General features: G+C 46.7%; 1 protein-coding gene across 3 annotated transcripts in view; it reads left to right on the plus strand.

The window, feature by feature from the left end:
* The first annotated feature begins 5,864 nt into the window (after positions 1-5,864).
* LOC110533191 (hedgehog-interacting protein) overlaps positions 5,865-24,610 on the plus strand; it is a 47,032-nt gene continuing 28,286 nt past the window's right edge. For 2 of the 3 annotated variants that reach the window (XR_005034208.1, XM_036933652.1), the window contains exons 1-5: positions 5,865-6,074; positions 6,348-6,580; positions 10,228-10,420; positions 14,920-15,064; positions 18,741-18,942. Coding sequence is in view for 2 of the 3 variants with exons in the window: in XM_036933652.1 (XP_036789547.1) it covers positions 5,951-6,074; positions 6,348-6,580; positions 10,228-10,420; positions 14,920-15,064; positions 18,741-18,942 (897 nt within the window). In the remaining variant the exon portion in view is untranslated. Of the gene's footprint in view, positions 6,581-10,227; positions 10,421-14,919; positions 15,065-18,740; positions 18,943-24,610 lie in introns of all 3 variants that reach the window. The other variant, XM_036933653.1, reaches the window with a different exon arrangement.

Here is a 24,610-nt window from a genome sequence, read left to right on the forward strand (position 1 = left end):
TGCTGTTCTCAGACCTGCTGTGGTGCTTCTTCTTCTTCTTCTACAACACGCCAACCACAGCTAAACTTGGTTCCAAAAATGTTCAGTGAGGTAACACAAAGTAATGCTGCGAGGACAGCTTCAGAATGCAGGGAAGGAAAGACGGGGGTAATTCTTCAGGTCAAATCTGGCAGGCAGGGGCTCTGCTCGGGTCATAGCAACACAGAGTCATTTCCATAATTGCCCCACAGTCAAATCAGGCTGGATTCCTCTGGATCGTTCTAGATTCGTGTAGATAAGCAGCCTATTGGGCTCTGGTCAGTGCCGGCCTGTCTGCCGGACCCCCAAAGAAGAACAGGTGTGGTACTGGAAGTGATTTCCAGCTCCTCTGTGTGTTTCCACTGTTTTTGTTGTAGTAATTGCCACAGGACATTCCCCTTGCCTTTCGGGTTGCTATCGTGTAATCTCTCTGAAGAGAGAGGCGAATGAAAGAGGATTTGTCCTGGGTTTGGCTTTGTCTTATCAGTGGTCTTCAGAGGAACAGCAATACCTTTAATTACAGACGTAGGGTAGGCAGCAAACGGCTGATGTTAGGGTAATACTGCCAAGTCTAATTACTTTAAATATTGACTGATAGATCAATGTATCAATATTCAATGAGGTGTGTTCTCACTTCCGAATTCCAAAATGCTTCACAGCTGGGGGCCAAGTGTGCCAGCCAGCTTCCTTGGCCACCAAAATTAGGCTCAAACCACTTAATCTGCAAACGTTGACACTACATGTCCAAGTATATCTGACCAAAATATGAAAGACAAGCGTTGTAATTTTGAATTCCGTAAAGTGAGTGTGGAAGAGGGGAAAAAATGATTGTTGTCTATCAACAATGACAAGCCACCGGGGTCTGACAACCTGGATGGAAAATTACTGAGGATAATAGGGGACAATATTGCCACTCCTGTTTGCCATATTTTGAATATATATCCGACTAGAAAGTGTGTGCCCTCAGGCTTGGAGGGAAGCAAAAGTCATTCCGCTACCTAAGAATAGTAAAGCCCCCTTTACTGGCTCAAATAGCCAACCAATCAGCCTGTTACCAACCCGTAGTCAACTTTTGGAAAAAAATGCTATTTTACAGTAAACAAATTGACAACAAACTTTCAGCATGCTTAAAGGGAAGGACATTCAACAAGCATAGCACTTACACAAATGACTGATGATTGGCTGAGAGAAATGAATGATAAAAAGATTGTGGGGGGCTGTTTTGTTAGACTTTAGTGCAGCTTTTGACATTATCGATCATAGTTTGCTGCTGGAAAAACGTATGTGTTATGGTGTAACAGTATTGCTTCCGTCCCTCTCCTTGCCTCTACCTGGGCTCGAACCAGGGACCCTCTGCACACATAGACAACAGCCACCCTTGAAGCATCATTACACATCGCTCCACAAAAGCTGTGGCCCTTGCATAGCAAAGGGAACAACTACTTCAAGGTCTCAGAGCGAGTGACGTCACCGATTGAAACGCTAATAGTGCACACCCCGCTAACTAGCTAGCCATTTCACATCGGTTACACTCATCCCCCTTTTGACCTCCTTTTCTGCAGCAACCACTGATCCGGGTCAACAGCGTCAATGTAACAGTTTAGCTTCCGTCCCTCTCCATGCCCCTACCTGGGCCCGAACCAGGGACCCTCTGCACACATCAACAACTGCCTCCCACGAAGCATCGTTACCCATCGCTCCTCAAAAGCCGCGGCCCTTGCAGAGCAAGGGGAACAACAACTTCAAGGTCTCAGAGTGATGTCACCGATTGAAATGCTATTATCGCGCACCCCGCTAACTAGCTAGCCATTTCACATTGGTTACAATGGCTTTACACCCCCTGCTATTTTGTGTATAAAGAGTTACCTGTCTAAAAGGACACAGAGGGTGTTCTTTAATGGAAGCCTCTCCAACATAATCCAGGTAGAATCAGGAATTCCCCAGGGCAGCTGTCTAGGCCTATTTACTTTTTAAAATCTTTACTAATGACATGCCACTGGCTTTGGGTAAAGCAGGTGTGTCTATGTATGCGGATGACTCAACACTATACATGTCAGCTACTACAGCGACTGAAATGACTGCAACACTTAACAAAGAGTTGCAGTTAGTTTCAGAGTGGGTGGCAAGGAATAAATTAGTCCTTGACAGAGTTGTGTGTATAGGTGGCAGGGAAGTCAGGCGCAGGAGAATCAAACTGAGTGAAATGGAGTTATTTAATAACAATGAACGAAACATACTCCAAACACTAAATGTAACAAAATAACAAAAATGGGTACGAGGACCCGTCGCTCACCAATTCAAAATATATACAACACTGAAATACAAACAATCTCTGACAAAGACATGAGGGGAAACAGAGGGTTAAATACACAACAGGCAATGAAGACAAGGAAGGAAGGAAGGAAGGAAGACAAAACCAATGGAAAATGAAAAATAGATCAATGATGGCTAGAAGACCGGTGACGTTGACCGCGGAACACCGCCCGAACAAGGAGAGGCTTCAACTTCCCACCTTTAACGTGCGGCACTAGCGTCGACACTGGCCTTGGGGACGACCCGGAGGGTGAGGTGCAGGGCGATCCGGATGGAGACGGTGGAATTCTTGCAACATGGAAGGATCTATTACGTCCTCCACCGAAAGCCAGCATCTCTCCTCCGGACCGTAACCCTCCCAGTCCACGAGGTACTGAAGGACACTCGCCCGACGTCTCGAATCCAAGATGGATCGAACGGAGTACGCCGGGACCCCCTAGATGTGTAGAGAGGGCGGAGGAACATCACGCACTTCAGTCTCCTGGAGCGGGCCAGCCCCCACCGGCCTGAGGAGAGACACATGGAACGAGGGGTTAATACGGTAATTAGTGGGTAGCTGTAACCTATAACATACCTCGTTCACTCTCCTCAGGACTTTAAACAGCGCCACAAACCGCGGACCCAGCTTCCGGCAGGGCAGGCGGAGGGGCAGGTTTCGGGTCGAGAGCCAGACCCTGTCCCCTGGGGCGAACAACGGGGCCTCACTGCGGTGATGGTCTGCTCCAACTTTCTGGCGCAGTATCGCGCACTGAAGGTGGACGTGGGCGGCCTCCCAGGTTTCCTCAGCGTGCCGGAACCAATTGTCCACCGCAGGAGCCTCAGTCTGACTCTGATGCCAAGGAGCCAGAACCGGCTGATACCCTAATACACATTGAAAGGGAGAAAGGTTAGTGGAGGAGTGGCGTAGCGAGTTCTGGGCCATCTCTGCCCAGGGCACGAACTTCGCCCACTCCTCCGGCAGGTCCTGGCAATAAGACCGCAGAAACCTACCCACCTCCTGGTTAACTCTCCACCTGCCCATTACTCTCGGGGTGAAAACCTGAGGTAAGACTGACCGAGACCCCAAGACGTTCTATGAACGCCTTCCAGACCATTGATGTGAACCCCGATCAGACACTATATCCTCAGGCACCCCATACTGCCGGAAAACGTGTGTAAACAGGGCTTCCGCAGTTTTTAAGGCCGTAGGGAGACCGGGCAAAGGGAGGAGATGGCAGGACTTAGAAAAACGATCCACAACGACCAGGATCGTGGCGTTACCCTGTGAAGGTGGAAGATTAGTTAAAAAATCCACCGACAGGTGCGACCACGGCCGTTGTGGAACGGGTAAGGGTTGTAAACTTACCTCTAGGCAGGTGTCTAGGAGCCTTGCACTGGGCGCACACTGAGCAGGAGGAAACATAAATCCTCACCTACTTAGCTAAAGTGGGCCACCAGTACCTCCCATCAAGACACCGCATTGTCCGACCTATCCCAGGATGACCAGAGGAGGGTGACGTGTGGGCCCAATTGATCAAACGGTCGCGGACAGCAGACGGAACGTACAGACGCCCATCTGGACACAGAGGGGGAGCGGGCTCTGCACGTGACGCCCGCTCAATGTCCGCGTCCAGCTCCCACACTACCGGCAAGAAGCTGGGAGTATGGGAGTGGGCTCCATGGACCGCTCCTCTGTGTCATACAGCCGGGACAATGCGTCTGCCTTAACATTCTGGGAGCCTGGTCTGTAAGAGAGGGTAAACACAAACACCTCTCCCTCTCCCGGCTCCCGGTCCCCCACATCATAGTTTCGCTCTGCTGGGCTGAGCTTCTTCGAAAAGAAGGCACAGGGGCAAAGCTTCAGTGGGTACCCGAACACTGAGAGAGCACTGCTCCTATCCCAGCTTCGGATGCATCCACCTCCACTATGAATGGGTACGAGGACCCGTCGCGCACCAATACAAAATATATACAACACTGAAATACAAACAATCTCTGACAAAGACATGAGGGGAAACAGAGGGTTAAATACACAACAGGTAATGAATGGGATTGAAACCAGGTGTGTAGGAAGACAAGACAAAACCAATGGAAAATTAAAAATGGATCAATGATGGCTAGAAGGCCGGTGACGTCGACTGCCGCACACCGCCCGAACAAGGAGAGGCTTCGACTTCGGGAGAATTCGTGACAGTCCTAAATATTTCTAAAACTAAAAGCATTGTATTTGTAACAAATTATTCACTAAACCCTAAACCTCAGATAAATCTTGCAATAAATAATGTGAAAATGTAGTAATTTGAGGTGACTAAACTGCTTGGAGTTACCCTGGATTGTAAACTTTCATGGTCAAAATATATTGATACAACAGTAGCTAAGATGGGAAGAAGTATGTCCATAATAAAGTGCTGCTCTACCTTCTTAACTGCATTATCAACAAGGCGTCCTACAGGCTCTGGTTTTGTCACATCTGGACTACTGTTCAGTCGTGTGGTCAGGTGCCACAAAAAGGGACTTAGAAAAATTGCAATTGGCTCAGAACAGGGCAGCACGGCTGACCCTTGGATGTAAACTGAGAGATAATTTTAATAACATGCATGTCAATCTCTTCTGGCTCAAAGTGGAGGACTACTGGTGCTACTGTTTGAACTACTGATGCACAGCTCGGACACCCATGCATACCCCACAAGACATGCCACAAGTGGTCTCTTCACAGTCCCAGAGTCCAGAATAGACTATGGGAGACGCACAGTGCGACATAGAGCCATGACTACATGGAACTCTATTCCACATCAAGTAATTAATGCAAGCAGTAAAATTAGACTTAAAAAACAGATAATAATACACCTTATGGAACACCGGGGACTGTTAAGCAACACAAACATAGGCACAGACATATGCATACACACACACACACACACACACACACACACACACACACACACACACACACGATAACATACGTACTATACACAAATGTACACATGGATTTTGAACTGTAGATATGTGGTAGTGGTGGAGTAGGGGCATGAGGGCACATGGTGTGTTGTGAAATCTGTGAATGTATTGTAATTTTTTTATTTATTGTAGAAACTGCCTTACTTTTGCTGGACCCAGGAAGAGGGATCCATAAAAAATACAAATACAAATAGTGTATGTTAATGTTTCAGAGAATTGGTGGGGGGATTGGTGTGTTTACTTTTACATTAAGATATGTAACCTAGTGTTGGCTAATGCTTGCCATTATGTAGATCACATTCCCAAAATATATAATCAATTAAGTGCTATAGATAGGGGATGCAGAATACACATGAAACGACATATGTAATAGACTTTACAATCCTAGAAAGAATCACTTCTAGAATGTATTCTCAAGTGCACTTGACTTCTCAATCTCACCTCTTCAATTCTTCTGTAGGCTATCACTGACGACAGCCCGTCCAGTGCTGACAGCCAGGTATTCATCGTTCCGTTCCACAGTAGCGTACAGCCAAGTGCGCGCACTCGTGCTGTCTTACGTCACTGTGCTCGCTCCTCTTCTCGCGCGCTGGTTAAAAAGAAGGAGGAAAGAGCAAGGGGAAACATGTGAGGGCTCTGAGGATCTAGTGAGAGACAATTTTGTGCTTACTTTTTTGACCCAATGCACTGTGCTGAAACGGATTTTAAATCAGAAGGAAGGACACAAATGAAGCTTACTGCAATTCTCAGAGCTTTCTTATCATTTGCTTTGTTTTCTTTACGAGAGAAAAATGTGTATTTCTGGGGTATGCCAGCATAACCAGCACTACCATTAATTGATTTTAAATAACATTTTTTTCTCTAGCAAATATTTAATTCTGATTACTTTATGCGTATACCTTTATTAAACTAAATTATTATAATCGTTTACCTGTGATACAGCATATATAAATATAGAGAATATAGCATTTTGTAGGTTTGCACCGTTGCTTTCAACAGTGATTTATCTCATATATTTTGGTTCCAACGTTTTTTCAATATGAGGCATTTGAAATTTGTACTCGTGTTGGCTATTGCAGTCAACGTTTGGGAATGTGGGGATTCCAAATTTGGCGAGAAGGGGGAAATAAGCCCGAGGAGAAGGAGATGTTACGACGGGAGCATGCCCAAGCGACTGAAGAAGAGGGAAAGAAAACTGTCAGTGGACAGCGATGCAAGCAGCGGGGAAGTTTGTCACAGGTTGTACCCTCGTGTGTCATGCTGCCCAACCAGGCGTGCTGCTTATCAGATAGTCCACCGGCGTGATGCCAGGGTATGTTGGGCTCGTTGCATTCTTTCATTGTGAGAGCTGTCTGTAGGCTAAAGCCAAACGCCCCGGGGAATGTATGTACTGCGTTGTGTGTCTTTTCGACTTGTTGTTGACAGTAGTAGAATTAACGATATATGAGGGAGGTGGGACTGTGAGGGGAAAATTCAACCGTAGCCTACTTACACATTCTGGCGTTGTCCTGCTACTCTAGGCGGTTTTTGACGTTTCTTTACCAGTCACATTAAATATGTAGAAAATCCATAAAACTGTCAAAACAAATGAACATGATTTATCAGCCAACTATGTTGTTTAAAATTGGGAAATGATATAAGTTGTTGGTCTCGAGCGTGTCCAAAGCGTTACAGTGTTACCATGGTTATGTTATAACCTTTTACGTTCATCCCCGCGCTACAAAATAACACCACACGAGCGCAGTCCAAGGGAGTCAGCACCGTTGACTATCGTTAAATTCTACTAAGTTATTCTTTGCATCCCACACGGCAGTTATGCGCACTTGTGGCATGTTTGTCAGCGCACTTAGAATGTATTTTGCACCAATGCTGCATGTTTTTATGTTTTTCTTCTTTCCAATTAGTTCCTGCACAGCATGTGCGCGTTTACTGTACATAGCCTACGCTGATGTCCGTTATAGACACATTATTAATTATCGTCATGTTTAACTGCATGGATAAATCTTTAACACAGTCTTCATAGGCTACGTGGAGTTCACGGTAGAATTCGCCGTATTCTCACGTAAACCGCTCCCAACTAATCGATTTATGCGGCTGGGTGGTATCTCACTTTGTGTTGTGACAAAAAGCCTGCATCATTTAATTTGCTCAAGTCATGCAAATAGGAGGAAAAACCCTGAACGGAACAAAAATAACATCGACTTCTCCTCCTCCCTACTACACTGCCCACACACAGAGCTCTTTTTGCTTATGGCAAAAGAATAACAACAACACCATTGTGTTTGTTAGTTTCTCTAATGGGTGAAGCTGGAGAACATCAGTCTCCCCGTTCAGTCCCTCGACTCTGTCCAAGTGTTAAGGCTGCTGAGAGGGTATTATTTGTCCTTCACTCCCCCCTCTCACACCCACCCCTCACTAACTTACACCTATTCCCAAAGAGCAAGTGTTTTGTTTAAGATTTTTAACACCAGTCTTAGTGTTGCCTACAGCACAGCCTCTTTTCGCCATAGGGCCTATGTGTGGGGGTCTCTCTCTCTCTCTCTCTCTCTCTCTCTCTCTCTCTCTCTCTCTCTCCCTCTCTCTCCTTGTGATTCCTGATGGTGAGACCTTATGAGGCTTGTGCAGCCCACAAAGTCTAAGATTGAATGACAAGCAAATGTTTTCAAGTGTGACCTTTGTGCATTGATATGTTTGTTCCGGCAATTTCACTGACAAAAGCCATTGTGCCGATCCTATCAAAGAAATGAGTCCTCCTGTAACAGCTGCTCCTCTACAGTGAGCTACTTACACGTCTGGCTTTTTGATCACGTCTCTGTGAGGAGGACAACGACCACCATAAAGGAGCTTATGGAAATGCATTTTGCATTTGGGCTGTCCATGTGAACTGGCAATCTTGTGTTATTGATGTGTTACGACACATTTCCCCCCCACATGCCAAGGTATGTCACACAGATGGATGTTGTGCGCCTGTGTGGGTCGGTTTGTTTACCTTCGGAGACTTGGGTCCCTTGCATTTCTGTTCCCCCAGTAATGCTATAATAGCGCATGTACAGACCGGGATCAAGCCTCTGCTTTTGAGTAGCGAGTCGGTGGTGAAATTTTGCTGCTAAACACAACAAACAAAGGTCCTCTTGTTCTGGTTTGTGGTGATGGCAACATTGGAGCCCATCCCAGCAACATATGGGCACAGGGTATGGCAGAGAGCCCACAAATGCTCCTCTCCATGGATTGTGTGCCAGCCCATGGCACGTCGAATCAATGGGCAATTTAGAGCAGGAGGGCGGGCGGTTAGGCATGCCCACGGCGGTAGTACTCGCATATATTTGGAGGGGTTAGTACTAGTATTAGTATAGTAACATATACTGTTACCACTTAGCAGACACTGTTATCCAAAATGACTTAGAATACAGTGAGTGGATATGTTTTAGTATCTGTATACTGCAGGGATTAAACCCACGTCCCTGCCGTTGTTGGCGTCAATCTCTTACCAGCTGAGCCACACCTGACCACTACAGTTACAGAGACCGAGAGTAAGTAAAAACACACAGACATGGACAACCAGGTTTTAGCCCAAGCTAAGCCTACCCTGCCTAATGCTGACCTGTCAACACTTCTAAAGGCTAACGGCTTTTAGCTGCTCTGCACTCTTTATTAGTATAGTATTAGTATGAGTATAATTATTAGTATGTTTATTAGTATATTTATTGCTTGTTTATAGCCGGGTTTATCAACCTCTGTGTGTGCTTCTGGCAAGTCCAAATCACCCGTGTTTTACACTGTCCCAGTAAGAGGAGTAGAACAAACATTCTTTGGCCATCTCTAGTCGTGGTCCTGAGGGGCTATAAAACAACCGAAGGCCCTGTGTTCAACCTGTGTTCACAAAACAGTCTCGAACACGACCGCAGGGTGGCCGTATCCTTAAGAAACAGCTTTCTCTTCCAGACCTAGTCAGGTTATTGTTGAACTGAGAGAGAGAGAGAGGGAGGTGTCCATATGTTGGACCCAGGTCTGTAGGCCTAATTGACTAGGACAGACTGCTAATTTGTTGAATGATGTGCCTGTCTATCTCTAAATTGGTGTTTACACACGGTCGGACCTCACACAGTGCAAAGCACTACCAGCCCGCCTGCTGCCTAAGCAGCACACATGTCTGGATGCAGGACAGATTATGTTGTGTTTTATTACACCTAATTTGCTACGTAAATAATCCCTGCTAATTTCTGGGGTCTAAATCTCTTGTTTACTTTTGTTTAGCGACCTAAGTAACGCTTCAAACCCTCTAATTCGGCTCCATCCATTTTGGCCCCAGCCGCCCTGACATATGTAATGTAATTTGAATTTAACTGTTTGTGCACTTAGGTAAACAAGTTGTGAGGAAGATAATCTTTTTCTCAGAATGTGCCGTGTATTCTGGGTTTAAAAAAGTGACATTAAAAGGTAATCAGGTCTAATTTTGATGTGGGCTTAGTTTCTCTGGAGAATATTTTTCCGTGTACCATCAATAAGGCTGCAGCGGTGGATAATTAAAGTTAGGTTATATCATCTCCATGCTAATGTCTTACAATAATGTTTATTATAAACTGGGTGGTTCGAGCCCTGAATGCTGATTGGCTGAAAGCCATGGTATATCAGACCGTATACCACGCCTATGACAAAATATTTATTTTTACTCGTCTGATTAAGTTGGTAACCAGTTTATAATAGCAATAAGACACCTCAGGGGGTTGTGGTATATGGCCAATATACCACGGCTAAGGGCTGTATCCAGGCACTCTTCGTTCGTGCATAAGAACAGTCCTTAGCCGTGGTATATTGGCCATATACAACACAGCCTTATTGCTTAATTATACAATATCGCTGACATGCCAGAAAATTACAAGCCATGTTGAGGTGTAAAACACACTAAGTCCGTATTTTAATCAGTCATTGTTCCTTGTTGCGTGTGGTCCCTCCCCCTAGATCTTCTCCACCAATAACACGGAGTGCAGCCGTCTCCTGGAGGAGATCAAGTGTGCACACTGTTCGCCCAACGCCCAAGTGCTGTTCCACTCCCCCGAGTCGGACAAGGTCCCCCTCAGGGAGCCCCACCTGCCACGCCTCTGCCAGGACTACTGCCGAGAGTTCTACTATACCTGCCGCGGACACATACCAGGTAACCATTCTACTACACCTACCACTAAGATATACCAGGTAACCATTCTACTACACCTGCCACTAAGATATACCAGGTAACCATTCTCCTACACCTACCACTAAGATATACAGGTAACCAATAAGGAAAATGATAGTGCCATCACTACCCCAGTCAGTGCTTGCACTGTATAGGTGGAGTGAGGCACACATATGAACACAAATCTCTCTCGCTCGCTTTCTCTCACACTTGCTCTCATTCTCACTCACTCTCTCCCTCCCTCAATCTCACTCACTCTCTCTCTCTCTTTTACTGACTCCCTGACACACTACATACAGCCTATTGTCTGAATAAGGCAATATTACATTTCTGAGCAGGTCTCCTCAAGGTCCCCAATTCAAAGTCAGCAAACAGTGTTGAACATATAGGTAGCTTGGTTTTACTTATGCAAGACGCAGTGGAGCGTAAGGACTCAAGAATAAATATTTATTTATGTAGGCTTACCTCATCTGACCTCACCTCCACTTGGTGGTAGAGCCTGCCTGCCTCACGCCCCCATACACTGGGAGAGCCTCGTCTCAGTCTACCCACCCTGGCTGGCAGGCGTTGCCTACTGCAGCCATCAGCCTAGCACTTTGTTAATTAGTCTGACTACACACTTTAGACCTGGCAATCAGGAGCTCTCTCTCTCTCCCTCTCTCTCTCTCTCTCTCTCTCTCTCTCTCTCATCAGTATTTTTAGTCCCACTTGGACTGGTTGTAGATGTGTTTTAAGAAACATTACTTTTCTTTACTCACATTTACTCAAACTCTTCCTCAATCTATGGAATTTAGACATAAATTGTGTACACACACATGCGCACGCGCGCACACACACACACATATACACACACACACACGTAACCACACGTCCTAAACAAAGCCCCTACAATCTGCCAGAGAGCTGAAAATGATTGATTTTATGACCCTTTCCTTCCCTGGCCCCGTCCTTCTTTGGCAAGCCCTCCTGAGCTGCCCTGGCTGACGTCATCCCTCTGACGGTGCTGTGTGCTGTTTGGGGATGTGTAAGCTGTAAGCACCCTGGCTACGGTCTAGACATGACCGGCTCTGACACCTCGCGCCACCAAGGGAGCTCCTCACACACAGCCTCAGACACACACAAACTACGGCCTGTTTAAAAAACGCCACTCACACCATCAGTTTGTTTTCCTTGGTGATAAATTCGATGGAACGTAAACACAATCAGAGCTGCCTCGCTGGACCTGGGCCTCGCCTCTCAAACTGCTCCCCCGTACGTGTATGCAAGGCAACGCCAGCCCTGGAGGGAGTCTCCTCCCGGTGTGGAATAAGCGAGGAGATGACATGGAGATGACTAGACATGCAGTTTCCTCCTGGATAGGATGGTATTGTGAGATGATAGGAGACCTGCTTGATAGGCCGCCCTCCCTGAAAGCTCCCTGTCCTCAGAAGTAGGGCCTTTGAAGGGCTGTTACCTGCCTGCCGTGCCTCCCAGTGAAGTGCACATTCCTTGTGATCAAACGGCCTCTGCTTGCCCCCAGCCAATTCTTCTTCCTATCTGTGTCGCCACGGCAGATTAAATCTGCTCGCGATTTGCTGAACAGAGAACAGTTTCAACCACACATGTGGTGGCTCTACACCACCACCAGCACTATCAACATCAACCCCCCACCCCCCTTCCCCATGTACATATTACCTCAATTACCTTGACTAACCTGTACCCCCACACATTGACTCGGTACCGGTACCACCTGTATATAGCCTCGCTATTGTTATTTTATTGTCTTTTATTTTTTACTTTAGTTAAATTGAGTACATATTTTTCTTAACTCTTATTTTTCTTAAAACTGCATTGTTGGTTAAGGGCTTGTAAGTAAGCATTTCACTGTAAGGTCAACTCCAGTTGTATTCGGCAGAGAGAGAGAGGGATAGAGAGAGACGGACAGAGAGAGATGGTGAGAGAGAGGGAGAGTGAGAGAGAGATGGAGAGAGAGAGACAGCAGCCAGTGAGCTGACAGACAGCAGTGAAAGCTTAGAGTTAAACCCAGAGCTTCATACCAGGAGCTTGAGCCAGAGAAGGAGTCAGTCACCCCCCCCATCAATCCTTCCCTCCCTTACTCCCCCTTTACACAGATCAGCATATGTGGTGACGAATGACACATTTATTTTTCTACAAAGGTTGTGTATATGTAAAGCTGCTGAAGTGCATCAAGATGTCAAGTACTTTGGGTGGCCACCCAGGTTGTGTTGGAAGACAACCAGATGGAAGTAGAACTATAGCGCTAGCTCACTGCCTGGGATGTGACAGAGTTTTTTTCCCCCTCTATCTATCTCTCTCTCTCTCTCTCTCTCTCTCTCTCTCTCTCTCTCTCTCTCTCTCTCTCTCTCTCTCTCTCTCGCTCTCTCTCTGTCTCTCTTTCTCTCTCACTCTGTCTTTCTCTCTCTGTCTCTCTCTCTCTCTCTCTTTTCCCCCCCAGGCCAGTACAGTAAAACTGGTACATATTGTGGAGGGAGAGAGAATGCAGTGCTCGGTGCCACATGTTTATGGAAGTAGTTAACCATAAATTGTCTAAAATTAGATGGCCCTCTAAGTACATATCATTCTGGATGCAGACAGAGTTTTTTCCCCTATGGATTTAAGGGTCCCTTTGACAAACATTCGTTTTTTGAGCTCATGTACAGTATATATCACTAAAGATGAAATTCAGAACCCTTCCAGAGCTGTACTCTGCATCAACACATGCAAAGTGCTGACCAACAGTATTAAACCTGGACGGTAGCCTCTGCTGTGTCTTTAAATGTCCTCCTGCTCCCGTGAAACTCCCTTTCCAGCTCCCCATTAGGCTGTGTACTTAGCCCTCATTTCTCCATAAAGACATTTACGGCCTGAGTCTCACTTTAACCTAGAGGTCTCCCACCCCTTCCTCCCCCTCCTCCCTCCATCCCCCACTCTGTCTCTCCCCTCTGCATCTGAGGTCCTGGGACCAGCATGGTTAAGATAACTGCAGGCACAAAGTAGGTGGGTGGCATAGGCCTGGGAGTGTTTGTGTGTGTGTGTGTGTGTGTGTGTGTGTGTGTTTTGAGTGTGTGTTTGATCTCTGTGTTGTATTTAGATGTTTAGTGGGATATCCTATCACCTCCAGTGGTAGTGTGGTCAGCCTTGTGGTCGGTGTGGGGGGGCCAGGATGTAGGGAGGGAGGGATGTGTGGGGGCCGGAGAGCGAGATGAAAGAGGGGAGAGACAGTCCTGTTTGTGTTTTTATCACTGCTGTGTTTGCTCTCCTCCTCCACCCCTCTGAGGGTTGTGTTAAGGGTTGTGTTAAGGGAAACAATATTGGCACGGTTGTTTTTAGGTCACGGGCAGTTTTTAAGATACGCTGCTTGCTTGCGTTCTTTTCACCCTGTTCGTGGTTTTGCCCTGCTAGCACAATAAGAAAGGGGGGGGGGTCCTAGAATCTTGGAATAATGTTGTGACTGTGGGTCTCTGAAGGTGGCCAATCAGGCGGGGTTGGGGCTGCTGTGTCTAATGAGGATATATTCCCAGATGACTTTGTGCCCCAGACCCTGGTGTTGAACCAACTTTAGCTCTAGTACAACTAGCAGCTCCAAGAGAAATCAAGGTGGTCTTGGGAAATAACTGTGTGATGGGGACATTTTTGCTTTGAACTTCCCCAAAGCACAAGCAAGCAGTGGAACACAATCAATCAACATTTGGGAACATAATTTCTTGATTTGGGTTTTGAGGCAGACTCCCTCCTAAAAATGTGCAAAGCTAGTGTTTGGAAGACTGGGCTGTTAATTAAACATGGTCAGTTTTGAATTAGAGTTTCTCACATTTCACATGCTGTGCCTATATGCCTGCCGCTGGGCAAAAGCATCTAGGCTGTGGCCCAAATAGGTACAGGTCAAAAGTGGTGCACTATATAGGGAATAGGGTGCCATTTGGCACTGGCCCCTAACAGCGCTTTAATTGTATGAGAATTTCAGCCTATGTTTTACTTAATATTCCAAATATCTGGAAAGCTATTAGGTATCCACAGCAGTCACCCACGTGAGGTAGAGTTGCAAGGCATAGCAACAGGGGTCAAATAGCCATAGCACCAGGGGTCAAAGGATAAAGGTAAAGATGGATGGGGCCTCAGTGGTGCACTGCTGCAGAGTTGAAGACCTGAGGAGCAGTCTGAACAGCATATTCCTCACATTCTGCTCAGATCTAACCCAGTTGGCCTGTCTGGCCAAGCGTTTCTTTGCTTGTTCAGCCCAGGCCTAACCAGGATTTGGTTTGGCTCATTCAGCACAACTCTCAAAAACAACTGTATGAAGACTTAAGGAACTAAAGCTGCGTAAACATGAATTAAGGGCGACTAACTAGGAGGGGATTTAGCTTCAGCTCGCTGGTAAGTTGGATGATGTTGCATCATGGTTTGAACGAGGCGTGATGTCACTTGAATTGAATCGTCTTTCTCTGCCTGCGGGCCGTTGTCTGTGTCCATGGTGTTTTCAGAGCTGTTCCAAGCCGATGTGGATGAGTTCTGTCAATACTACGGACGGCGGGACGGAGGCCTGTGCTTCCCAGATTTCCAACGAAAGCAAACACGTGGACAGGACTCCAACTACTTGGGAGATGAGAAAGTCGAAGACATCAACAGGTTTGTAACGTTTCACTTTCAAAATCTCTTTTACTTGTATACGTTAGGAAGAGTGCATTTCAGGTATGCTTTTAAATATTGAGTTAACCATCCAAAAAGGACGCTTTCAGTGAGTTGAGGAAAGAGAGGCCATAGTGTGTATCGTGGCATCTCCACACTCTGAACCCAGTGTGTCACTTTGACTGGCCACCACCACCGGTCTCGCCCCAGGCGATATGTACTATGAACCAGGGTCATGGGAGACATGCCAATGCCAAGCCTGGATGACCTTACCCGTCACCCATCTCTCCAGTCATCACCAAAGCCTTCCGTTTGTTCAGGGTGCATTGGGCCAGGCTTTGGCCACACAATGGAAATGCTTACCCTGCAGGCCAGCCCTCCTTCACTGCTAGCTAGCAGTACGTCATAGACAAACTTCCCCCCTTTTTTTTGTCTGCTCCGGTGGAGAGAGAACCTCTGAGCTCCCCGTCTCCGTCCCAAATGGCACCCTATTCCCTACGTAGTGCACTAGTCTTATGGGCCCTGGTGAAAAGTAGTACACCATATAGTGAATAGGGTGCCATTTGGGACGCAGACCCGTTCTAGCCCCCCTGACGCGAGCTGAGAGCGCTGCTGCTGGACATGTGACCAACTGACCGTCCTCCTATCTCGAGCCAGACCAGACCAGACCAGAGAAACTATGCTGATGTTGTCTGTCTATGATGTCTAGCTAAATGCTGTCTGCATTCCTGGGGTTGATGGGGTTCTCCTCTAGTCGTTTCTAGTAATGACCCCTTGCTATGCTAAAGAGCACTGTAATTGTAATTGCGCTGAACTCTAGGATGGATGGCCGGGATGGCCGAGGAGAGATATAGAGCTTCTGTTGGCAGCCGCTCATCTAAAGGGAGTCTTTTTGAGCTGACTCTCCCCTTCTCATCTTTCACCTGGGATGATGAGCAAGGAGAGAGGGCCAGGTTTTAACCACGTAAGTCTTAATCAGACCTCCCACTTCAAAACTGGCCTGAGGGAGAGAGCAAGGCAGAGAGAGAGATGGAGAGAGAGAGAGCTAGGGAGCGAGAGAGAGAGAGGCAGAGAGAGAGATAGAGAGAGAGAGAAAGAGCTAGGGAGCGAGAGAGAGAGACAGAGGGAGAGATAGAGAGTGGCAGAGAGAGAGATAGAGAGAGAACCAGAGTGAGGGAGGGAGAGAGAGAGAGCCAGGGAGCAAAAGAGAGAGAGATAGAGATAGAGAGGGCGCATATCTGCTGTGTATGAACTTGACATATGCGTCACGATTAGAGGTCGACCAATTATGATTTTTCAACGCCAATACCGATTTTTTTAGATTTATTTGTAATAATGACAATTACAACAATACTGAATGAACTTATTTTAACTTAATATAATACATCAATAAAATCAATTTAGCCTCAAGTAAATAATGAAACATGTTCAATTTGGTTTAAATAATGCAAAAACACAGTGTCGGAGAAGAAAGTAAAAGTGCAATATGTGCCATGTAAAAAAGCTAACGTTTAAGTTCCTTGCTCAGAACATGAGATCATATGAAAGTTGGTGGTTCCTTTTAACATGAGACTTCAATATTCCAAGGTAAGAGGTTTTAGGTTGTAGTTAATATAGTATTTATAGGACTATTTCTCTCTATACCATTTGTATTTCATATACCTTTGACTATTGGATGTTCTTATAGGCACTATAGTATTGCCAGTGTAACAGTATAGCTTCCGTCCTTCTCCTCGCCCCTACCCGGGCTCAAACCAGGAACACATCGACAACAGCCACACTCGAAGCAGCATTACCCATCGCTCCACAAAAGCCGCGGCCCTTGCAGCGCAAGGGGAATAACTACTCCAAGTGTCAGAGCGAGTGACGTTTGAAACGCTATTAGCGCACACCCAGCTAACTAGCTAGCCATTTCACATTTTGTAACACCAGCCATTAGGCTGATAGGCTTGAAGTCATGAACAGCACTGTGCTTGTGAAGAGCTGCTGGCAAAACGCACGAAAGTGCGGTTTGAATGAATGATTACGAGCCTGCTGTTGCTCAGTCAGACTGCTCTATCAAATCAGACTTAATTATAACATAATAACACACAGAAATACGAGTCTTTGGTCATTAATATGGTCGAATCGGGAAACTATCATTTCGAAAACAAAACGTTTATTATTTCAGTGAAATATTTTATCTAACGGGTGGCATCCCTAAGTCTAAATATTCTTATTACATTGCTTATTCTTATTCTTATTACATTGCACAACCCAATGTTATGTCATAATTACGTACAATTCTGGCAAATTAGCAATGAGCCAGGCAGCCCAAACTGTTGCATATACCCTGACTCTGCGTGCAATGAACGCAAGAGAAATGACACAATTTCACCTGGTTAATATTGCCTGCTAACCTGGATTAGTAGTTATAACTAGTGATTATGATTGATTGTTTTTTATAAGATAGGTTTAATGCTGGCTAGCAACTTACCTTGGCTTCTACTGCATTCGCGTAACAGGCGGGCTCCTCGTGGAGTGCAATGAGAGGCAGGTGGTTAGAGCGTTGGACTAGTTATCTGTAAGGTTGCAAGATTGGATCCCCTGAGCTGACAAGGTGAAAATCTGTCATTCTGCCCCTGAACAAGGCAGTTAACCCACCATTCCTAGGCCGTCATTGAAAATAAGAATGCGTTTTTAACTGACTTGCCTACTTAAATAAAAAGTTATACAAAAATATATATATATTTAAAAAAATCGACAATTACGATTAATCGGTCGACCTCTAGTCACGATGACAGCATAGCACCAGACAGGAAACTGACGGGGCGAGATAACTGAACTGACACCCTTTTTCCTCCAATGAATATCCATCCTTCAGACTCAGACTCTCAATGGCAAATGTCTTGAAACAAGTGTGAGGAGCAAGAATCAGCGTCACCGCCTTCATGTGTTAGCTAGCCGTCGCGATGTTGTATAATGGAGTTTGAATGTTCTGTTTCCCACATCAAATGTGAACTGTGGTTTTACGCAACACTTGTTGCACAGCTGGAGACCCCTCATCCCCCATTTAAGCATTGCTCCACTAAATTCACCCGTGGAGTAACATATGTATGTGTGTGTGTGTGCCCAATGCGCATGAATCAAAGTCACTGCCTATGGAAGTGTCTAAACTCTAACTCGACCCTTCCCATCGTGTCATGCTATTGCTTCACTCTTACTTTGTAAAGCACTGGTATTAACTTACTGTCAAGTCAACTCAATCAGTGTATGTATATTGTGGGGGGTATTTTGTTTTTCCTCTCTCTCGCTCTCCCTCTCTCTCTCTCTCTCTTTCTTTCTCTCTCTCTCTCTCTCTCTCTCTCTCTCTCTCTCTCTCTCTCTCTCACGCTCTCTCTCTCTTTCTCCTCCTCCCTCTCTCTCTCTCTCTCTCTCTCTCTTTCTTTCTCTCTCTCTCTCTCTCTCTCTCTCTCTCTCTCTCTCGCTCTCTCTCTCTCTCTCTCTCACGCTCTCTCTCTCTCTCTTTCTCCTCCTCTCTCTCTCTCTCTCTCTCATGCTCTCTCTCTCGCTCTCTACCTGTCTCTCACGCTCACTCGCTCTTTCTCCTTCTCTCCATCTCCCTCCTTCCTCTCCTCTCTCAACGGGATTATCCGTCGGGGATCCTTGACCTTTCGTTCCTACTCCGGCCGCCCAGGAAGCACAAGCACAACTGCTACTGTGCCCAAGTGGTGCTGAGTGGGCTGAGGCAGCCAGTAGCCGTGGTGCACTGTGGGGACGGATCCCAGCGCCTCTTTGTCCTGGAGAAGGAGGGCTTCGTCCGGGTGCTGACCCATAACATGGAGCTGCTGAAAGAGCCTTTCCTGGACATCCACAAGCTGGTGCAGACCGGACTCAAGGTCAGTGAGGAACACAACACGCATCCCTAATGACACCCTATTCTCTACATAGTGCACTACTTTTGACCAGGACCCACCGGGGCACCTGAAGACTGCTCCAAACCCTAATTCACATATAAGCGATGGTACTTGTTCGCCCCGTGTCTTCCCAATGTAAATGTACCTTAACACCAGTTTTAACACCAAAACGGTTAACTATCAATGTAGGGAGCGGACACAGAGGGAGAGTGACACTTACGTGGTTTTATTTCTGTGTTGCAAACATTGAGGAGAGGGAGAGAGAGTGGAACACAGTCTTGGGCACTCCTCAAACATTTCTACTTCTAAGACCTACCTCTCTCGTCTGATAACTCCGACCAGCCAAGACCCTTCCTTCCAGACTTCCAGACAGAGCTTAGCACACACGTTGAGAACATTGCTAATGTGCTGCTAATTCGTATAAGGTGGATAAATGGCTTTTTAAGTGTTACTCTACTCTCCCTCACCAAGCTGTTTCCATACAGGTTAGCTCTGTACAATCCCACAAGATGAAAAACGATCAGACTAACACGTCACTGGCCAATACTTTATTTTGATAAATGGTGTCGTATGATATGATTTCACACAGCAATAGCCCCTCTCACAACAGTGGAAGACCAGCTGTATCTGTCTTTTAGTAGTCAAGCCTGTCTACACCATCTCTATTCTCTCTCTCTCTCTCTCTCTCTCTTTCTCTCTCTCTCGCTCTGTCTCTCTCTTGCTCTCTCTATTCCTCCTCTCTCTCCTTCTATTCTCTCTCTCTCTTTCCCTCTCTATTTTCTCTCTCTCTCTATTCCCCCTCTCTCTCTCCTTCTATTCTCTCTCTCTCTCTCTCTCTCTCTCTCTCTCTCTCCCTCTCCTTCTATTCTCTCTCTCTCTTTCCCTCTCTATTCTCTCTCTCTCTCCCTCCCTCTCTCTTTCCCTCTATTCTCTCTCTTTCCCTCTATTCTCTCGCTCTCTCTCCCTCCCTCTCTCTTTCCCTCTCTCTTTCCCTCTCCACCCTCGGTTGCTAAAGAAACATCTGGTGTCTGTTGAGACCGTTCTAATAACGAGGGGTCTAAGGAGATGAACTGTGTTCACGGTGCACAAACACACACACACCAGAAGTACTCGGCACCCGTCCCTCTCCGCTGCAGTTTCCTCGAGACAGGAAACCATTGGCATGTCTGGTACTTCTGAAAAGAATTAGCACCTATCTGACATTTACTCACTCAGTCTGGTCTGCTCTGACCTCCCATCATCATGGAAATCTAACTTCCAGAGAACAGGGGAGGACAAGAGGAGAGAGGGGCCTGGAGCTGGGGCTCGGGTTGGCTGGCCTCCCCCCTCAAAGATATGTTATACTGCCGTTTGGTTTGGAACCTTCTCCGAGAGAAGAGGGAGAAGAGAGAAGCGGAGCAGCACACCCACGAGAGCGAATCAAGAAGAAATTCAATCATCACCGCCTGCCCGCCCGCTCCTCCGTAGCTTTGTGTTGGCAGAGCTTCTGGGCAACAGTTGAATAGGAAGTCGTCTATTTCTTTATCGACGTCGTCTTGGAAGCCGGGGAGAGGATTGGTGTAGTGGAGCAGTATTCCATGTAGGCATCATTTCAACCTCAGTAGTGTGCACCATAGACATGCAGCGTCAGGTCCAGTGCCAGTAGTTGGAAACATCATCTTTATAGCTGTGTAGGATTGTTAAGCTTTTGAAATGGCCTATAATTTACCATGTAATTTCAGGTTCAGTTTCAATTTCTCACCTGCTAGGACCTGTTAATGCTATCGTAGCTCTTACCAGCTCTTACCACACAACTTTACATGGAGACATCCACTTCTGCCACTGACTGTTAGCTATGTGTCACAGACAGGTTTGGGGTCAATTCCATTTAAATTCTAGACAATTCAGGAAGTACAATGACATTCTCTTCAACGCTTTTCAATGAAGAACATTTGGAAATGGAATTGGAATTAGTTTTTTCTTTTCTGAATTGACTGGAATTGAAATGGAATTGACCCCAGCCCTGCTCACAGACAGTTACATCTAGAGCTGTCTCAGAGAAGGAGTACTGATCTGGGATCATCTTTCCCCCTGTCCATGTAATCAAAGTCATTGTGTGAGCTAAAAGGCAACTCTTAATACATATGGCCCCTGATGATGTTTATCCGTATCCAAGGCGAAAGCTGAAGTTTTTGAATTTGAGAGTTAACTGATAGTGTCCAGAGATAGGGAAATGGGGAAGAGGAGGAGGAGGAGGCACACTTTTTGGACAGGAAGTTTATCTATCACGCATGCCTCCCACCGTTCCTTTAGAAAGAGGACAGCGGAGATTACAGGGAGTGAAGCGGACCCCAGCGAATGGACATGCAAACAGGCCCACAGGGAACCCAGGACGACCCTCCTGCTGTCTTATCATCATTAAACCTAACTGCTAGCGGATAAAACAATCATTATGACAATTAAAGAGTGGCTTGAGACCCGGCAGGCCGGCCGGTAGGCCCCCCAGAGTCCTATTCTGTGATGTTGGCTGCTACAAGACTCTGCACGGGGCCCCAGCACCAGGGGACCAGGGGGGCTACTAGGGGGGGCTTCCAGAGGGGGCTACCAGGGGGGGCTGAGGTGTTTACTCACTGCATCAACAGGACATAGTTCCCTCTATACAGATAGAACACCCAGGAGCCTCAGGGGAAGTGGGAGATGAGAAGGGGGGTGGGCTGGAGTGAGACTCACTGAGAGGGGAAGATAAGGGTTTATCATTGCCCTGACTCCCCTAGCTGCCACATGCTTTGATTGTAATGTTCTGCGGTTCCTTCTGCCGGCCCGGCCGACCCCCCCCGTGACAATTAAGATGACCCGCTCAGACACAATGCTGCCGGAGGGAGGGAGCAAGGGAGGCTCTCCTTCTCTCTTCATTGCACCGTGGGTGTTCCCTGACACCCAATCTCCCCTTCCCCTCCTGTCATTACTTGATTGTGTGTAACGCACTTGCTGGCGTCCTCTTCCCGGTAGGGGCGCGGACGCGCAATAAAATATATTCACTGTGAGACAAATATCTCATACTGTGTTCTTGTGCTCTGTCACACTGCATCTACAGCTGTTGGGCTAACTCAGCCAGAGAGAGTAGAGGTTCCTCTCAGACTGTCAGGCTAACTCAACCAGAGAGAGTAGAGGTTCCTCTCAGACTGTCAGGCTAACTCAACCAGAGAGAGTAGAGGTTCCTCTCAGGCTGTCAGGCTAACTCAGCCAGAGAGAGCAGAGGTTCCTCTCAGACTGTCAGGTTAACTCAACCAGAGAGAACAGAGGTTCCTCTCAGACTTTCAGGCTAACTCAACCAGAGAGAGCAGAGGTTCCTCTCAGACTGTCGGAGATAAGTGCCCTGCGGATGATAAATTAGCTCTTACTCCTACTGTTGACTCCCTCTGAGAACTGAAGCGCTGATACTGAAGGAGGGGGGGCAGCAATGTTAATCTTACTGTTATCCTATTTATGTAATGGGAAGAGGAACATACGCTGGATTACGTCAAGAGAAAGTTCAGTGAAAGTCGTAGTTTATCAAGATGAAGTCGTAGACCCAAAACATTACTCCGTTGGCCGACGTGTCGTGTGATACAGGAAATTGCCTGGCTGCCTCCTCCATTATAAAAGTGGTTTTGCATCCAATCTGATTTGACTGGGTGGTTTGGTCTCTTTAGTTTTTCCTCCTCTTTCCCTTCGTTATGAGACTGAGTGATCTCTGGTCTAAACTCCGACCTTGTCATAGGATTAATGTGTGTTAACAGGTGGGGTGGGGGGTGGGGGGGGTGGGTTGACTTGGCTCCCTGGTTTCATTGTGCTGGAGTAACCAGTGGGAGGTGGGGGGCTGAATGAGTGTGAACATTTCAGATTGCCTTTGAGGTAAAAGGGACTGCATTGTTTTTCTCCAATCAGCTCTCCTCGTAGTGGAATGTATTTTTGTAGGGATTGCCAGAGCCAATGAGGATCAAAAGGCGCTGGGCTAACAATGCAGGGAGCCAAACCATGCATCATGGAACAGAAAGGCAGCTGCCTGGCGGGATTGGAAACGGTAGCCACTCACTATGCTCCGCTCCCTGCTCCGGCTCCCGTTCCACAGCTCTATGGAATGCTGCTGATGTTCATGTGAGAACTCCAACTCTGCCTCGCCTGGCTCTTGACACCAAAAACAACGGCCAAAAACGGAAGAATAAAGTCCGGCCTACGCTGTGAATCTGGAGGCAGGTGTTGGTGTAGCATCAACAGACAGACAGACAGACAGACAGACACAGCCCCGTGAGATTCCACCAGAGCCCACTACCACACTGGGAGGAAGAATGATGGTGGTCGTAAAAAAGGAGGGAGAAGGAGAAGAACAGTTTAAGGAGAAAAGGAGGGAAGCTTGTTTTCAAGTCAAGGCGTTGAAGTGATTTGTGGAGGGCCTGACAGAGGTGTCACAATGACATCATCGATGGCCATTGTCCCCCCCTGCTACGAGGCTTTGTTCTCCCATGACCAGAAAAGGGGGTGGTCAGAGGACCTGTAGGAGGCTAGTGGGAGGAGCTATAGTAGGATGGGCTCATTGTAATGGCTGGAATGGAATTAATGGAACAGTATCAAACAGATCAAACATATAGAAACCCCGTTTGATTCCGTTCCATTGATTCCATTCCAGCCATTACAATGAGCCTGTCCTCCTATAGCTCCTCCCACCAGCCTCCACTGCAGTACACCCAGTACCTCTCCTCTAAATAACCCTGCACAGTAGAACTGGAAGATAGTGAAACCTCACTTTGTTTATATTTTAACTGGAACTAATACTCAACACATGAACACTTCAAATGAGCTCTTTTGTCTATCACTTGGAGCAGAGCTGCCTACTTACGTTGTCAACAATATGTCTGCTGTAGCTTTGGCAGTAATTTGATAGCGATCCATCTGCCAAGGTATTTTTTCTCTTCTCCTAATCAGGAGTTAAGATTGTATTGGTATGTGTTCCAAATGGCACCCTATTCCCTATATGGCTTGGGCCAAAAGTAGTGCGCTATGTAGGGAATAGGGTGCCATTTGGAACTCAGGCCTAGTTTCCAAGTGTTTGTTTCTTATGACCTGGTGTTAGCGCTGCTGCCGTCCGTATGCCTTCTGGTTATGACGAGCAGTCATTAGCGAGAGAGCTAATATTTCAGCCCATTTACCGCCTCTGTGTTTTAGTGGTCTTTTAGCTGAAGATCAAACAGCTCCTTCCTTTTGGAATTCTTGTCTTGACCCGCTCCTTCCCAGTGTTTATGGGGGGAATTCGGGTCACTGCATCCCAAATCTGACATATGGGTCAATCATTTTAAGGTGAGGGACGGGAATGGTTGTCTGTGGCAAACTAGAATCATGTCCTACTGTCAATGTGCAGTTTATTGGACTCACTACCAACCCCAAATACATCCTGTTATTTTGAGCAACACGGAATTTACATTGAGTAGTTCTCATAAATTCTCGTCAAGAGGAACTCTTATTTATTCGTCAACGTTCGCATTTTATAATCTTAACGGCGGTATTGAAAGGACCCCGGTGTCTGATCACTGTAGGCCTAGCTCGTACAGAACAGGGCTGACGACACGGACATCACATTCCATTGGAATGTTTGACTGGGTTCTGCCCTTCGCCGTCCAAACAGTTTCTGGGGGAT

Source organism: Oncorhynchus mykiss, chromosome 10 (genome assembly GCF_013265735.2).
Source record: "Oncorhynchus mykiss isolate Arlee chromosome 10, USDA_OmykA_1.1, whole genome shotgun sequence".
In the NCBI taxonomy this organism is placed as follows: Eukaryota; Metazoa; Chordata; class Actinopteri; order Salmoniformes; family Salmonidae; genus Oncorhynchus; species Oncorhynchus mykiss.